Raw genomic sequence first — 18,357 nt, forward strand, 5'->3', positions numbered from 1 at the left:
CCCTTCTTTTCTGTTCCCCTTCTCTATTTTATTTTCCCCTCCAACCATTGTGATTTGTGTTTCATGCAGATTAGTTAGAATTCACTGCCAGGTTTCTTATGCCCGCCAAATTGATCCAGTCTGTTATAAATAGATTTTGTAAAAAATATATATATATAGCTGACTGGAAAAGATCCCCGCTCCCCGCCCCCCAACTTCTTGCATGTTGAGGATATTTGAGCTATTTTTCATCTTAAAAGAAGAAGCGAGCTATATAGGCCCTTTTGTGGGAGTCCTTTTTGGTTGTCCTGAGTTGGGGGTGGGTGGGGAGGGTAAGGGGTTGAATTCTGCAGAAGAAGATGGCATCTGTGCTTTAAATTGCTCTCATTGCTGAGTTAGAAACCCAGAGGGAGTCCCCTGCACATTTTCCATACTGCTCTTTTAATGTTTCCCAGCTGGGACAGCGTTCGTCAGTCAGGCCTGATGAGTTTTTAAGACAGTGCTTTGCCATTGTCATTTTGGATGATTGTTTTTTAAGTGCATTCACAGCTTTAAAAAAGTCCTAATTGGTTTCGTCTCCCTTACACTCTCCCCTCCCCCTTCCCAGTGACTGAAAAATAACCATTTTAGTGTCAGGTTAGAAATTGAATTGCCAAGTCTGAGTATTTAAAGTGTATCTTAAATTTAAAATCCCAAGTGTTTATCGCAATGGTTAAATGTAGCATCTCAGCATCTGGGTGGAAGCTGCCTATTTTTTTCCCCATATAAACAGGGACCATCTGTGAAATTCACTTTTCAACCAGACAGCTGCTGTGAGCAGAATGAACATAAAGGCTCACTGGAAATGTACTTTATTAACCAGTTAAGTATGCATTCACCTGCAGTGTAAAAACCACCTTTAATTATAAACTATACTCAGTGGGCAAATTTTCTTAAAGTCTGTAGGGCTAGAATAAAAGCAACTCTGCCAGCTACCCAGCCCTTTTGGCCAAGTTATCATGAATAAACAATTTTGAGGGTTTATTAAGAAAGAACTCATTCTTTTCATACTCTGTTTTCTGCAGTGCTTTGTAACAGCTTTTGGATGCACATTTTCCTCGGCATCCTTTTGCACTCAGCTTTTTACAGGTAGGTAGTGCTTAAGAAAAGTTAGAGGACTTAAAGCCTGTCCTTTCACTTTTCCTCCATCTGAAGGTAGGTGAGTTTGTCCCCCTCGTAGTAATACTGTTGACTGTTGTACTGAGACTTTCTGTAACAGGTCTGGGAAGAATTTTCTGCTCTTGTGTTAACAACAACAGGACAGGGAGATCAGACAGCCTCAGAAACCTCTTCCATTCTAGTGTGAGACAATATTTAATGCTGTCATTAGTATTGTTCATTCACAGTGTAGTTAAAGGGCGAAGGCTCCACTGCAGTTTTTGGCTAAGGCCTGAGAGTGCTTGCTGGTTTCTAAGATCCAAATATCTAAATACTTGAGGTTTTTTTGTTTTTGTTTTCCTTCTGAAATTCTTCAGGGAGAGAAAAGGGATTGTTTCTGAGGGGTACTGAAAGTTTGGTTGAACATGCAACATACAGGTAGGTTATCACCATAAGTTGGAATATATACACCTGAAAACCTTGACATTTTCACTCCTCTCCCCCTTTTCTTCCTTAACTTCTCTTCCCCCCTCCCTTATAGAAGTTGAGGCTAAGGGAGGACGGTAGGCACAGGAAAAACATGGCAAAACTGCTTTGTGCTTTCAAACCAAAGTGTTCTTCCCCTCAAAATTCTTGTTCAAGCACTGACCACTAGTTCATTGTAGACAATTTTACATCCAAAATTGTTTTTGTTTTTGTTTTTCAAACAGGTGCCACCAGAGGGACAGTTACAGTCTTGGAGTCTTAACCCTTTGAGTGCCATGCATAATTCGAAATTTGGATCAATATGAGAAAAAGAATATATAACCTGAGATACAAAAAAGAACAAAACAAAATATGAATTATTCCATTGTTATTTACATTTATAGCCATTGAGAAAAGAATCGCTGGGAGTGACGCTGCCACTTTTGGGAAAACTGGTCAGCGTCGCTTCTAGCGACATTGGCACTCAAAGGGTTAAAAGCATCCCCTTTGGGAGAGGTCTCTGGGCAAGCAAGCAATAGTTCCCTGCTTGCCTGTTTTTTTTCCACCAATGATGTTATCTCATAGAATAACAGCATGTTCCAAATCTCAAAAGCTGTTGTAGCCTGAGCAAGCTGGAATCTAGCAGTTTTTTTCCTGTAGCTCTGCCTCCATGTCTGTAGCTCATAATTCAGGTTCTGCCTTTGCTTCAGAACATGAGCAGAAGAGATGTCATTTGATGCTAGGTTTTGCAGTCATGATTAAAACTCATTTAGAGAAAGGATTTCAACATTAAGCTATGGGGCTGCTTCTCCCCAGTCCCTCCCCAGCAACTCACTGTGTGGAGTTCTCTCACCTTAAAGGTTGGTGGCTTTTGCTTGGGATCAGTGCTCTGTATTCATGTCTTTGCTGGTCTCTGAACACATTCCTGTTGCGTTAAGACTTGAAAGATTTTTAGATGTGATGTTCAGGCACAGGATGCTAAGCTATGTTCTTAGTTTGTAAATTGTCCTTTTGATACCATCTTGTTTTCTTTTGTAGGTATAAATAAACACTTGACAATAAGGTGTGAGCTTTTTTATTACTTAAAAATTCTGACCGGAGTCCAATGGCAATTAGTACTCCTAGAGGTTTTATTTGCTTCAAGACCAAGGTTGGGGGTGTTGGAAATTGCTTTAGCACTTAAAAATGTGAAAGGGAGGTGGGACTGATTGGTTTATGCAAAAATTTGAGTCACAAAACAATAAAACAATACCTAGTAAATAGGCAAAGCCCTGGGTATGTTTCCTGGTCAGTAAAATGATCATCATGTTAATGGTACCCACCTAGGATTGTTATTTGGATTAAATACTGAGTGTGGAACTACTGTGAGCCACAGCAAGACTCAAGTTGACTTTAAAGGTGAGGTATGAAACTTAAGTCTTGACAAAGCTTGTAAGTTTGGTTTGCTTGGTACTCAGAGGGACAACTTTCCAGATTGAGATGTCTCAAGGATTCTTGATGTCCCTGTTGACATTGTATGGTGCCACGTTTGTGTAGTTGGTCCAGGCTTTTCATTGCCTCTAGAAGGGAGTTGTTATTAATGAGGTCTTCTAGGTAGAACGGTCCGTGCTTTGCTAAAATCCATCCACACTGAGCATTTTTTGGCTTCTAACATTTGGTCTCAGTCACATACAAGTTGCTTATTAGAACATCTCAAAACAGTTTGCTTCGTGTCCTTGTTCTCTGTGGGCTCTCAAATGGGCACTGGAAGACTTAACTTCTTTCCTTTAAGGACTAGAAGAAAATGGAGATACAATTAGAAGTTACTGGTGAAAGGACACCTTTAAATTTGGTGCATGATCTTAATATCTGATGCCCAGTTCACAGCCATGCATATGATAAAAGCGAAGGGGGAAACTTCATTGCAAGCTCACTACAGGCTCACTGACCTCCACCTTCGTTACAATAGCAGCACCACCGTGGCCTTGGGCCCTATGTTTAGCACTGATTCCTGCAGCCCGCATCTCATCTCATTCATGCCATCGGCAAGGGCAATCCCTCAGCTGTACTGAAAGGTTTGTCCACATCTCCCTCCACTGATGACCTCTTCCTGGGTGACTGCAGGTGCCCTGTGACTCGTTTCCTGCTGTGGCTGCTTGCTGGTGGATGGGTCATTGAAATGCCTCCTCCAAGAATAGCCCTTGACAATCACAACGCAATGCAAACCCCTTGCCCAGGCCTGTACTGATCGTGCTTGATCTCTGATGATGTCCAGGTTTACAGATTGTGACCACACTAGCCTTTTTGTGCTTTGTCTCACCAAGCTGGTTCTTGCCTCGAGGCTTATATAAGTGTTCTCTAAAATGGTTTTCTGTATTTTTCTAACAGGCTACCTCAGTGGGTCTTCCTGTACATCCTATTTGGGCTATTTTTCACGGCACCATTTCCTGCAAACACTTGTGTTTGTATTCCCCCATTAAAACAAGCACCACGAAGGACAGAATTTGCCTCATTGACGCACATATATTCAAACACTAAGTGGGCCCATGCCACCAACACTGCTGTGTTCTCCCAGTACCTACCTTTGGTCACATATAAGTAGAAGAAGTCACAATAGAAGATGGTTTGTACCACTCCAGACACCACTGCAATTTGGTCATAGAAATTCTCAGTCTGGTACCGCCTGATCCAGTTAGCTAGGTAGAGTGCCCGGTATAGCCCAAGAAAGAACAGGTAGTGAGTAGTAATGGTCTCAGCCTCGCCAGTCTTGCTGATCATGAAAAGCTGGGGCAGGATAGCCACCGATTCCAGGTAGATGGAGAAAGTCCAAAGGATCTGAGCCAAGGAGGTAAGTGGTCAGAGGAGTTTGGTCAAGACCAAGAAGGGGTCCATCTCTTAAAAGAATTATCAAAATATGTTCACTGGAGAGAATACAGTGAAGTAAAAGGTCATGTTCTTAATAATCTTTATTTTAATTAGTATATCATTCTGCCCCATATAAGAAGCATGGCTTCACAACAGCATGAACATTCTACAGCTCACAACTTTTCATTGTTGCATAATTTTATTGTATAAACTTCCCTTAATGGAGGCCATGGTTTCTCAAACTCAACTCTGTGAACCCCAGCATCGGAATCTCCTAGGTGCCTATTGCCCCACAGATTCTTGGGCCACAGCTAAGACTGAGCTGACTCTGCCTGGACTGTGCTCTAGTGGCCACCAATCACCTATTGGACAGAAGGTCTCAAGAGCTGTAAATGGTGCTGTGATGGTTTGTGTGTGAACATCACTACTTAGATGTGCCCATTTTCAAATGGGGCAGTATGGCTAACTTGTTGCTGGTTATTTTAAACTTACAGCTTAATATGAGTAATAGGGTTGTAACAGAGCAAGCCACCACCACCCCAGCCCCCAGAAAAGGCAGCAAGCCCAGACATCACAAGAGTCCCTAGGGCAGGATGTTAGGGAGCCTGTGTGTCTTTGAGAATTACCCTGGGGCCCTTTCCTTACCTCCAAAGGGGTGAAACTATAGTTCTCAAGGAAGGAGAGGCCAATGACTGGGACCAGGAGAAACTCCAGGCGGAATGTGTCATTCTCACTGTCAAAAGTTTTCCGGAATTTCCAATAGATCATGTACACGGTGACATAGGCACAGAGGAGAAAAACCACCTAAAATGGGGAGAGACATGGGAATGGATGAAGTCATTTCCCAGCCTATTTGCTGGCTTCAAAGCCACCTTGAGTTGGGACCTACCAAACCCAATGGCTAGTGCTCTGCCTATGTTTGCAAAATGTTTTAGATCCAATGGTGTAGAATCTGAGGCTAACAATCCTTTGTTAAGTGCTGCTAATTGGCACTGACAGTGCCACCATGAAGACTCAAGGGTGTCCAGGCAACTCCTCACTTGAAAGCGTTAGGCAGAAAAGCCCGGCTTGGTCTTCATGGGAGGATTCAGCAGTGGCAGCCCGGGGCCCCTTTGAACCCTCAGCTTCCTAGGCCTGCGTCCATGACAGCATTCTTCCACAAGGACTAGCATCCCTGGACCGCTGCTCCTTCAGAAAAGCACTCTCTGATTACCAGTAGTTGTCCTCCAGCGTGTGATTTTAGCATCTGGCCTCCGGCGTTCTAGGCCACGGGTTCTCAAACTTGAATGCACATCAAAACCACACAAATGATAGCCCCTTCCCCTGCCCCCAGTTTCTGCTTCACTAGGTCTGAGAGGGCCCGAGGACTTACATTTCTAGCAAGTTTCTGTGTGATGCCGATGCTGCTGGTCTGGGACTACACTGGCCTAAAGAGTTATTTGTACTTGAAAAACTAAGGTGATTTCCTCACAGTCCTTTCTTGTGAGAATGAGGCACATGTACCCCGTCACCAAAACCCTATGTAAAAGTACGGCCGCCCATGATCACATGTCCCATAGATGTCTGTGTAACAGTGTCTCCCCTGTGAGAGGGGATTCCTATAAGAGGGACCATGTCCTGGCCACTTTTGAACTTCCAGCCCCTAACTCAGGGCCCAGCACAAAACATGCTGGATGAGTGAAGAAGTCAGGGAAGTGCCGATCACTTCATCTCACAAAAAAGTGGAGACTGACCTCTTTGCGGTTCCTAGACCTCACTCAGCCATGCCAAGCCTGGGTCTGCGGTGTGCAAGTCCGACCCTTGGGCAGAGAATGAACTAAGCAGGTGGTGTGTGCTACTTGTGGGTTGGATTTAAATACTAGACTGTGATTTCAAGACCTCAGACAAGTTCGCACTGACTTCAACACCCCACAACTAACAGCAGCCTCCCTTCAACCAATCCTAGGAACAAGATGCCTGGAACCCCACAGGGACATCTCTGATATGGAGGAGAAAGAGAACTCGCTTTGGTTAAATACCTTGTGGGTATTTGGCACTTTACATGTACGCGTATCTTCTCATGTCATCTTCCAATAGCCATGCAAGACAGGTAGGATTCCCTCCCCTGTAGCCTTTTTTTGCATTTAAAACGGGACTCCCATTAGACATTGTACCCACCTAAAAGCTTTTCCCAGCTTCCTTGGTAGATAAGGATGGTCAGTGACATGTATATGGAAGTCCCTGGGTAGAGTGTGGGAAAAGCTCTTTAAACAGGGTTTACCTAGCGGGCAGACACCCTATTGCTCTTTCCTTCCTGGCCAAAATGTGATGGTAGGCGCTCTAGCACCCATTTTGTGACTCTAAGGCAGCCTTAAGGACTATACCATTTACAGGGCCTCTTGTGCAAAAATTGAGTCCCAAGATGGCAACAACAGAGTATTGAACCAAGCATGGAGTGCTTCTGAGCAATGCACGGGTCATACACCCGTGAGTCCTGGTCACGTTCAAGATGGCAGAGCAGGAAGTTAAAAGGAATTGCTACCCCCCAGCCGTGGAGTGCCCACCTCCACATTTCATGTTATGAGTGAAGTAAAAATGAATCCTTACCTTATCAAAATAACTTTTGTTTTAAGTCTCTGTTACCAATATCTAAGCAGTTACATCCCGTTTTACTGACTCTGAGACCTGGTTCCTTCCACTAAACGACGTTGCCTAAAGAGCGAGGACACTAAGCTAAAAGCTCAGAAAACGCCTCACTCCAACATAACTCAGCAACAGTTAGTACCCAGGGCCTGCGACAGGACAGCGGAACTCGGAGACGCTCAGTTTCCCCTTCTGCAACACAGCCATGCTTCAAAGCAACAGCTCCCATCACAAAATTCAATCCAAACAGTTCACCTGACCACCTGCCCTCACCCAGCTCACCGCCACCCGTGGGCAGCCCTCGCCTGCCGGGCTCCCACCACACTGGCCTTCTGCCTGTCCTTTGAATACACCAAGCTTGTTTTGTCTTGGGGGTCTAAGCCATTCCTTCTACTTAGGATGTACTTTCTCTGACCTACACGTGGCTGGTTGGTTCCTCGTGTCATTCAGCTTTTGGCTTACATGTCACCTCTTCAGAAAGACCTTTTTTAGAAAAAACATTCTCTTTTTTTCCAGAGGGGAACAGAGGGAGAAAGAGCAGGAGAAAAACATCGATTGGTTCCCTATCGAATGCACCCCAACCAGGGACTGAACCTGAAACCTAGGCATGTGCCCTGACCAGGATTCGAACCTCGACCTTTCACTCTGTGGGACAACGCCCGACCCACTGAGCTGCGCTGGTCAGGACAGAAGGGCCCTTCTCGATAAAACCCCCCTGAATAGCTCCCTACTCGTTCTCTAGCATGTAACCCTATCTTTTAAAACTTTTAAGTAATTGAATCTAAATCCCCAGCCCCTAACACAGAGCCCAGTACAAAACAAATGCTGGGCAAATCACCCTACTTTAATTATTTGCATAGCCTTATCTGTAACCCTAATTGAAGTTTTTCTTGCTGCTTTTATTATCTCTCCCCAATTCAAATGTGCTCCCATGAGAACAGGAACCTCATATGTCTTCCTCAGGTACCTGGCTCTCAGCAGGGGCTCAATAAATATTTGTCAGATGGATGGTCGAATTAAGTTCTTTGAAAACTCAGGGTACCATGTTTGAAATTTTTGCTTATGTTTTTAACCAGTATAATAGCTAACATTTACTGAATGTTTACTATATGACAGCTATTGTGTGTTTACTTTTACTACTTGTTTAATTTTCACAACAAAACTAGTCTCTAGTATCTTCATCCTGCAGAGGAGGAAACAGGTCCACAGAGGCCCAAGGTCCTGCCCAAGCTGAGGTCCCGCAGCCGCTAAGCAGCAAAGCCAGGGCTCCAACCAGGTCTGCCTGGCTCCACAGCCTGGCTTCCCAGGCATTCTGTCTCAGCAGGCTCCTCCGATCTCGGCCCCCCATTCCCTCTCACCTTCATGACTGTGTTGTAGATGGAGATGAAGTTGGTGAACAGGTCCAGGTACCTGGTGGTGAAGACGAGAGCGAAAAGGATCTGGCTCTTCCCAGAGATGCCTATGGCCAGAGGGGGACAGGAGACAATGAGGACACAGACCCCCGGGCCCACACGCACTCAAGAAGCCTGGAGCCTGAGCAGGAAGGGCCTGCAGAGCGTCCAGACGCCTTTGATGAAGACACCCTGTCCCGGCACGGGAGCTCTCCGAGGGCAGGAAACACCCCTTTGCGTGCGCTCACTAGAGCCCCTGTTCCTTTCGTTGAGCTGCAGTCTGTCTCCCAGTCTCCAAGTAGACTGAGCACAGCGTTCCCAGCACCCCGCGTGTGCCTGCCGTGGTTCTTGCTCTGGAAAGGATGTCAGGTGTGTCATCGGGACTCCTGGGGGCGGGGGGTGCTGCTGCGGCTTCTCTGAGCTCCACCCCCAGAGCCCCGCTGACAATCCCCGAAGCTCTGACTTTTGGAGAACAGCTCACTGACTTTACAGGGTGGACTCCCCAGGGAGACCAGAGCAGGTGGAGGAAGGCACAGGGCCAGGGAAGCATCCTATTTTATTTTTCCAAAATTTAAAAAAAAATTTTTTTAAAGCCTTTCTTTCTACTCATCAACATTATGACTATTTTTACGCTTTGTAAAACAAAAATTTTAAAATACCTACAGCTGTAAATTAAAAAGCTGCCATCAGCTGAATCCCAAATCCTCAGTATGCGTCCTTCCAAATCTGTGTTGGCTCAGCCATACACATGACACAGGTGCACACAGGTGACACACATGGATGCATCGAGATGACAAAACTGGAGTCATACTTCCTATGCTATTTCCTCACCTGCTTTGGCCTCTTTCTTTTTTAGCTTTTTATTTTAAAAATATTTGTAGCTTTACAGCAGCGTTGTAAAGACAGCGCCAAGAATTCCCATATACCCTTCGCTGGGCTTCCTCTGGTGTTAGTTAACATCTCGCATCACCACAGAATACTGACCACAATAAGAAACTACCATTGGTGTAGCGCTACTGACCGAACCCCAGGCTTCGTTTGGATTACATCAGTTTTCGTCCTGACGCCCCTTTTCCATTTCAGCATCCAATTCAGGAATTGAAGCTGCATTTAGCTGGCATGCTCCCTAGTCTCCTTTGGGTCACTTTGGTTTATTTATTTTTATTTACTGAGTTCAGAGACAGAGACATAAGTTTGTTGTTCCACGTATTTATGCACTCACTGGTTGATTCTTGTATGTGCCCTGACCAGGAATCAAACCCGCAACCTTGGCTTATCAGCACGATGCTCTAATCAACTGAGCTGCCCAGCGAGGGCTTCTTTGGGCCACTCTTGATACATCATGGAGATTATTCCAGGACAAGGGGAGCAGAGGCCCTGCCTCCCTTTTCTCTTGCTTTCTCAAGCCCACCCCAATCGGGAGGCTTCACCAAACCACACCCATCAATGCGCCCATGTTTCTGCACCCAAAGTTCAGCTCTGCCCTCACTCACCCAGTCTATCCTCCCAAACCGTGTCTTTGCTGATGCAATGTCCACAGGGCTGGTTTCTCTGGCTGTTTCTGCGCTCCTCGCCACCTGACCCTCACATCTCCCTCTGCTACTTTGCCATCTCAGTCCGCAGGCCAGGGGCACGCCAGCTTCGGAGGCTCCTCCCCATTCTCACCTGTACACTCCTGCCTGACCAAACCCCACCTCCCCTTGATCGCCCTCCTTTCTCTGCCTCCCTTTCTTCATAAAGGCCACCACACCCCTTGCTGCTCAAGCTAGAAAACCAAGAGCCATCCTTGAGTCTCTCTCCTCTTTGTCCCTCCTGCTCCCTGCTTCTCAGCTCCATGGCTCCCACTCCAGTGCCCAGCACTCAGCCCAGCCATCCCACCACAATGACCCCCAACTGGTCTTCCCAAGTTTTTCCTGGCTGCCCATCCCTCCCCCAATTCCACCCAGGAACCAATGGGCTCTTTGTAAAATAAAATTCTGCTTAAAGCCCTTAAGTGGCATCCAAGTGCCCTTAAAATAAAGAACCAAATTCTTACATGGCTCACGAGGGTGGGCCCGGGTCGCCTCCCTGGCCCCGCATCTGAGCACTCTCTTCCTCGCTCCCTCCCTGCAGGCCTGGTGACACCTCTGGGTTTTATTCTAAGCATAATAGAGCAACCTGGGAGTGGGGCACTGAGAAGTAATATTACCTGATTCGGGGTCTTGTTCCTTCATACCCACAGGATTTTTATTTATTTATTTTTAGAGGGGAAGGGAGGGAGAAAGAGATGGAGAAACATCGATGTGAAAGAGACATCGATCAGCTGCTTCTCGTACACACCCCGACCAAACAGAACCCACAACCCAGGCATGTGTCCTGACCAGGAATCGAACTGGTAACAACCTTTTGCTTTGCAGGACATTGCCCAACCTACTGAGCCATACTGGTCAGACCGGGAGAGGGATCTTCTTAATGACTGAGGATGAACACGGCTGAAGCCCCGAACATTCTGGAGAGCGCCGGGCCCGTGTACCAGCTTTCCCACCAGCATGGCAAGCCTGAGCCTCACAGTCCTCATCTGCAAAATGGGCACCTTCACACATACGGAGCAGGACTGATGTGAGCACTAACGAGGACTCATGGGAACGTGAGTGCCTCCCGGGGGTCTGGCACTGAAGCAGGGGTGGGAATGAGACCTGGGCAGGAGGCGATACTGACCAGCTCTGGGCCGTGCCTGTTGCTATGCAGTCTCACTGAGCCCTCACAGAGGCCTTGCTGGGAGGCCCTCTGCCCCAATGAGGAGGCTCCAGGAGGCAGCCGCAGTGGGGGATGCTTGGCCACCCCAAACACGGCCCTCCCCCACCCTTCCCCTCCCTCCCTCCTCAGCCTGCCAGGCCCCCGGGCTTCACTTGCATTTCCCTCAGTGATTGGGAGCCCTGGTGACCTGGAGTATGACAGTTTTCACACTCTTTTGAAAGCAATGCATAATTTCCACCAAAGCCAGATGAGCATGGAGACACAGGACACGGAAGAGAAGGGGAGCCAGCCCCTGGCCAGAGTCCCTGAGGGCCCCTAAGCACATATGCGACCACTGACCAGGTGCAGCCCTCCCTCCCGATTGACAGATGAGGAAGCCAAAACCCAAGGTCACACACGGAGTCAGGGGCAGAGCAAGAACACAGACCGTCTCTTGCTGCCTTCAGGGCTGCGTCAGTGGGCCACATCAGGCCCTGCTCCGCCTCCTCCCAGCCGCCGGGGTTGGCATCCAGGCGTCTCACCTCTGCAGCCTGTGCCAATCCTTGTGCACACACAGGCTGTCCCTTCTCTTCCCACAGCGCTGAGCTAAACAACTGCATCATTTACTCAGTTGCTACCACTGTTGCTTGTTGGAGTCTCCCCCTGCTAGAAAGTCTGCTTCCCTGGCCCAGGGCCTGTGCTCCCCCCTGCCCCCCACCTGCCAGAGGCCTAGTACAGTGCCTGGCGGAATGGGGGGGAGAACAGCACCCCCTCCTGGTCATGGTTGTGCACCCAGCCCAGGGTCCTCCATGGAAGTGCAGGGACAAGTCTAAGCTAGGCTCTTCCCCTCACCCAAGCCTTCTGCCCCCAGTCTCCCCTCGCAGCATCTCTGGCCCCCGCCCCCTGAGTGGGAACTGTGAGTGCCTATCTCTCCAGGAACCCCAAACCATAATGGCCTTCCGACCCCTGGCTGGTTTGGCTCAGTGGATTGAGCGTCGGCCTGCGAGCTAAGTGTCGCTGGTTCGATCTTTCAGTCAGGGCACGTCAGAGAAGGAAAACTCTGACTCCAAAAAACCTCCGCTGCCTTGCGGCATACCTCTTCAGGGGAAAGGCTAAGGGAGTAAACCCCGACAGAAAATCCGGAGCCGGAGTCCCTAAGGCGGTTTGACGTTGTAGTCAACACCGGCAACTCCTGCGGCGCACCTGAAGCCAAGCTGTATCGACTCCGTCTTTCCCTTGGACCCTTCAGCTGCGAAGAGAGGGGGGGTCTGCTGCATGGGCAACAGCAGACCCTCCATATCACCCTGCCCAGGCTCTGCAGCTTCAGCTTCACTGGAGAGGACACTCCAGCGTCATCACAAGATGTCGATTCAACACGGGAGGAGACAGATACCGTGTCACTCCCGAGTCGGACTGCACAGCCATTCTCGGCGGTGCAGATAGACTCTTAAGAAGCTACACCATCGTCTCTCGAGACGGACGGCTGCCGACGACGGAATGGCCTTCTGATATAGAATCGTTCCCGCTGCAATGACTCTCCAAACAGCACCCACCCCTCATCCCCACCAAGCCTCCCGAGCTGGCGGCCTCCACACTGCTCTCTGCCTCCGCTCTGAGATCCTCTGCACAGCTTCCAGATCCCCTTCCAAGACCCACTCCCTCACTCCCAGACCTTCCGTGGCTCCCCAGTCCCAACTCCCTAGCTTGACAGAAAAGACCCTGTCACATTTGGACCACTCTCTCCCTAGACTCCCTCCCTCTCGGACCACCCCAAATTGGGCTGCACGCCCTTCCAGGGATGTGCCCTACCCTCTGTGTCCTCCACACAGCTCACCCTTCCCGGGTGACACCCTGCCCATCCTCCAGGACCCAGCACAGAGCTGTGCCCTTCAAGAAGCCTTCAGAGGTTGGCTCTCTGCCTCCTTGGCCCCCACAAGGAGCCTACGCTCATCGCTGTATCTCCTCACCCGAGTTCCAAGCACAGGGCGAGGCCTGCAGGACCCCAGCAGACAAAGATGGCCGCAGGAGGCCTGGACAGCCTCTTAGTGCACTGGATCAGTTTGGCCACCACCAGTCCTGCCCTGAAACTCCTCCAAACCCCCAGCAGGGCAGCCAGACTACTGGGCCAAAGAGGGAGCCAGCCCTTCCTGCCCTTCTGCTCAGGGACAGCTCTGTGCCTACCTGGGCTAGGCTTGGTCCCTCCTGCCATACACAGGCAGAGGCGGGTGGGGTGGAGTGGGGTAGGGGATCCTTGCAGGATGTGGAGGAGGCAGGAGAGAGTGGTGTGGGGAAGGAAAGGAGACAGAGTTAGGGGCCACCGTGTTCCTATCTCCTCTGTGTTCATACTTCTCTGCCCCCCCCCCCCACGGTTCCACCCCAGGCCTGAGTGAGGGTAGAAAGAACAATGGGCCTCAATCCGTGCTTCTCCACTGGAGCAAAGCGGATGCCTGGAGGGAGGGGCGTGTCTCCCCCCCTTGTCCCCCTCTTCCAACGAGCAGTGGCAGTGCGGGGGTGGCGGTGGTGCGTTGTGAGGGGAGTGATAATCACAAGCCTACCCTCCCACCGTAATCTCCAGGGTCCTCTTTTTTGGATATGGTACAACTTTACATTTTCTTTGGAAACAAGAGTTGTGTAAACTGTTCCCCAGGCCAAGTTCCCATCCTGAACAGACATCAGAGGTCCTCACGCCCTGCAGTCAGGGGTACGGGGCTGGCCATCAAAGGCGAAGTGGCTCAGACCCCGGGGTCCTCCACTTCCCGCCCGGGACGCCCCTCACCTGTGCAGCACTTGGACCTCCAGATCTTTCCCAGCAGCAAGATCATGGCCAGGAGGTGGCTCAGGTCACCGAGGATACGGAACACGTTCATGGTCTAGCCCGCTGGCCCTGCACCCGCGCGCAGCCAACTCCTGGGAAACTTCCTGGCGGGCGAGGCGGCTGCCACGTCCCCGGCCCGGCCTGTGGGTCCCGCGCGCCCCTGTCCGCGCCTCCGAGCTCCTAACTCCGCCCGGTGCCACCGCTCAGCCAGCGCACTCTGGGCCGGGCGGTGACGTGGCCAGGCCGGCAGCCGCGCTGGGGAGCCAGGAAGCGCCGCTGCCCTACGTCCCGCCCCTGGCCCATCCCAGAGCCTTGGCTCCCGGGCGGGCGGGGTGGCCTGGCCGGGCTGGGGGCTTCCGGCTTGGGCTGCCGCCCGCAGCCCGCAGCCCACAGCCCGCCCGCCCGCAGCCCGGAGCCCGCAGCCCGCCGCCCGCTGCCCAGGCCGCTCTGTGCCTGAGAGGGGCTCGCCACTCCTGCACCGCTGAGGCCCAGAGAGGTGGCCACCTGGAGTCCGGGTAAAGCCTCCCCTTCTCAGAACCCGGGGGTCCTCCAGCAGGTGACCTAGGGCAAGCCAATGGCCCCTGTCGCTGCCTCAGTGCCCTCGTCTGTACATAGTGCTGATAACATCGGTGCCAGGGTGGAGTCCTGCCTGCCAGGGCTGGCATGAGCCTAGCAGGCTGGAAGCACCCTCCACATGGTGACCCACTGCTGTTGTCATCGTTCTGGGCTTTGAACGCCTCCTCCTTGGGCCTGGTGGAGGGAGGAGAAGAGCTGGAGGCTGATCTCCCCCACTCGCATGTTTATTAGAATAGCCACCTTGTCCTGACCTGACCTATTGGAGGGGAACACGGGTACCTAAGGACTCTTAGGTTTGGAGTCAGGGTGACCTCACTAATGTGTCCCTCTTCTTGGTGTGACAAGATGTAAGACAGGAGCACATGCCCTGACTGGTGTGGCTCAGTGGGTTGGGCTCTGTCCCTGCCACTGAGAGGTCACTGGTTTGATTCCCAGTCAGGGCATGTGCCTGGGTTGCAGGCCAGGCCCTGGTAGGAGGCTTGTGAGAGGCAACTGATCCACATTTCTCTTACACGTGGATGTTTTCTCCCTCTCTTTCTCCCTCCCTTCCCCTCTCTCTAAAAATAAACAAATAAAAACTTTAAAAATATATACAGCAGGAGCACAGGCTAGGAGTGGCTCCAGAGGGCTGGGGGTTATTGGCTAGGAAGCAGGGAGGCAGGAGGGGTGCAAGGTGAGGGGCCTCAGGGGGGCAGGTCTCTTTCCAGGGCTGTGTGGCCTGGGCAGCTCAGCCACTCTCTCTGGACCTTGGTCTCTGCACCTGTGGGAGGACTGCCTGAGCCAAGGGGCGTTGCCACTACGCTCCCCTTCCCCCTTCTCCCACTCGGGGCCCTAATCTCTCCCTAAATTACTGGCCTCTCATACCCCTTACTCATGACCCTTCATGGCCCCCTCATCATGACTTCCTGGACATGGAAGTCCTTGGAAACTCAAAACGTGGTCCAAGGACCAGCGCATCTGCTGCACCTGCTCATGACACAGAACCCTGGACCTCGCCCCAAACCTCGTGAATCAGAACCCTTGCTTAAACAAGATCCCCGAGTGATTCATGTGCACATGAAAGCTTGAGAGGCACTGATCTAAACAACACTGCCTGAGAGGTGCTGTTATGGTTCCTGTTTTACATTGGGGAAAACTGAGGCATGGAGAGGTTACGTAGTTTGCCTAAGGCCACACAGGCTCTAAATAGTAGAGCCAGGATTCCAACCCGTACTCTGACTTCAGGGTTCATGCACATGCCATTGACTCATTACATCACACTGTGGGTTGTCGCGGGAGGTGATGAGCTCCCTGTCACGAGAAGTAGGGGAGCAGGGGGTGAGGCCCCATTTGTCAAGGATGCTGCAGAGGGGACTCCTGCCCTGTCATGGAGATTGGGATAACAATAGTAATCAAGTAGTGAGCATCTGCTGGGGGCCAGCCGGGGTCAGATACGTTAGTGAGGTTCTCTCCATTCAGCCTCAGCAGGCACCCTCTGAGCAGGCCTTCGAGCCTCCCTTGGCAGGTAACAGCCATGGAGGCTCCAAGAGGTGAGTGAGGTGGGTGGTCCAAGTCCCTCTGGGAGGAGGAGCCAGGCGCTCATCCTGGGGCTGCTACAGGTTCTGAGTGGGCTTCTCTGTTCCCTGCCCTACCCCCACCGCCAGATGCCTCCCCTCCAGCCTGTGCCCAGAGAAGGCGGTGGCTATTTAAGTAACTCAGGTGTGGCTACAATTCTCTCTGCCCAACTAGCTGGCACCTCTTCTCAGCGCCCACCTCCTCCCCAAGCCAGGGAAAAGCACGTGCATTTGCCATTTGGTGAGACGTCTGCCCTCCTGAGAAGTGACTCCAACTCCCAGCAGGGGCTGGAAGCGGCTAGAATCCTGCTCTTCCCTCTGTTTTTCCAGGGGGGCCACAGGGGAACTGGCCAAGGCCAGGGGAGGTCTGAGGAGAGACCACCACAGTGGTGAAGGGGAAAGAACCCAGGCTAAATGGCCCCAGAGTCAAGATCTTGTTGTGGCCACTGTGGTCTTGAGCCTGCTATGTCCCCTGTCTGGCACTCAGCTCTCCCATCTGTTAATGGAGATAATGAAGACAGAAGTATTGCTGACTGGTTACTTGGCCCTCTTGCATCTAATCTGCCCTGTGAAATCCATACTCCCCCATATCTCAAGACAGGGAGCTCACGTCCCCGACTTTACAGGTGAGGAAATGAGGCTCCAATTTGTCTCTTGCTCCCTCAGGTCACATAGACCTCGTCTCCCCAAAGTTCTACCACTCTGTCCTTAATAACCAGCCCTGCCTTTTTCACACCCAGCCCATCTTCACGGCAGAGCATTTTTCAAATACTCCCCCTCTCCCCTCCTGTGGGAAAGGGAAAACCCTACTCAGTTCAGACTCTTGGCTCTAGCCCATGCCAGCACAGTGGCCACCTGCACCATCAGATACAATTTGTCCCTGATGCCAGGTGGTTCCAGACAAGCCCCTCACCCCTTCACGCCTCACTTTGCTGACACTTACAATGTGTCTGCTGTGAAAACGCAATTGAGGAGAAGCCAGAAGGGAAATATTTCCTTCAGCTCAAAAGGCAAGGATTCTTTTTTTCATTAACAAAGCAAAACATATGTTCAAAGTCAGATTTATGGAAGAGAGAATGGGAGACTTGTTCAACTTCTTTTTTTATTATTATTATATGCAGCCCTGGCCATGTGGTTCAGTTGGTTGAAGCATCCTCCGGTACACCAAAATGTTGCCATTTTGATCCTGGGTCAGGGCACATACTGAGGTTGAGAGTTCTAGCCCCATCGCTGATTGGGGTGAGTACAGGAGGCAGCTGGTTGATGTCTCTCTCTCTCTCGCTTTCTCTTTCTCTCTCTCTCATTGTCCCTCCCTCTCTCACTCGCTTCCTCTCTCTAAAATCAATAAACATATCCTTGGGTGAGGATTTTTTTTAAGTATGCGTAATCTTTTTTCCTTCCTGGTTCTTGCCCTTTGGTATATTTCACGGCTGTAGTCGACTATCCTGTCAACTGCCTTGAATTGTGTGGAAGGAAGGTGGAAAAATCACCATCCTGTGGACACTCACCACTGAATCTGTGCCTCTCCCCCTCTCCTGGGGCAGGGCCCTGGTGAGAAGGGGGAGCTACCGGCTGGGCATCCTGGGGCTCCCTTCAGGTCCCTAGGGGTCACTATAGGTTCTTCTGGCCTCTGTGAGTGGGTGCACCCCCATGGAAGGAATGAACGCCTCCCAGGCAGCCCCAAGGTCCACCTGGGAGATGTGGATGGGTACATTCCCGACCTGAATGGAATGAGCTGAGGCCAGCCTTTCTCCCCCAGAGTCAGCCCCAGGTGTTAGCAAAGCTCTTGCTCCCCCATTCCCAATATCTTTTGAGTGACATGCAGCAGGGTCACTGTGGGCCCCATTTTTACAAAGCAGGGAAACCAAGGTTCCAAAACCTCTTCTCTACTTTCAGTTCCAAATATTTACTAAAGACCAGCTGTGAGCTGGGGGTGCCTTGCTGGTTGAACTTAAAGGCAGCCTCGAGGAGGTGGGTGCTTGTGCATGTATTTGATGTAGTACAGAGGAAAGGGTCTTACCCTGGGTTGGGGAGGGAGAGTCACAAGGGAAGATTTCAGTTAGAAAAACTTCAGAGGATGCCCTGGTGAGTTTTGAAGGATGCGTAGGAGCTTGTTTGCCTCAAGGACAAAATCTGGGGGAAAGAGAGTAGAGTCCCAAGCGGAAGGAACTACATGCACAACAGGAGCAGAGATATGATATGACCTGCTCTCCCAGTCCATTTTATTTGTATCACTCTTTAAAAGAGGCCAATGACTGCC

The 18,357-nt window shown here is 50.6% G+C and overlaps 1 protein-coding gene across 1 annotated transcript; it reads right to left on the minus strand.

The window, feature by feature from the left end:
• Window positions 1-3,027: 3,027 nt before the first annotated feature.
• Window positions 3,028-14,213, minus strand: KDELR3 (KDEL endoplasmic reticulum protein retention receptor 3). The gene is made up of 5 exons (XM_090272427.1): window positions 13,930-14,213; window positions 8,406-8,506; window positions 5,071-5,229; window positions 4,143-4,395; window positions 3,028-3,354 (listed from the first exon to the last, which is right to left on the minus strand). The coding sequence occupies exons 1-5, from the start codon at window positions 14,018-14,020 to the stop codon at window positions 3,314-3,316; spliced, it is 645 nt and encodes a 214-aa protein (XP_090128553.1). The 5' UTR covers window positions 14,021-14,213; the 3' UTR covers window positions 3,028-3,313.
• Between the last annotated feature and the right edge of the window lie 4,144 nt (window positions 14,214-18,357).

Source organism: Furipterus horrens, unplaced genomic scaffold (genome assembly GCF_987537825.1).
Source record: "Furipterus horrens unplaced genomic scaffold, mFurHor1.1.pri manual_scaffold_4, whole genome shotgun sequence".
In the NCBI taxonomy this organism is placed as follows: Eukaryota; Metazoa; Chordata; class Mammalia; order Chiroptera; family Furipteridae; genus Furipterus; species Furipterus horrens.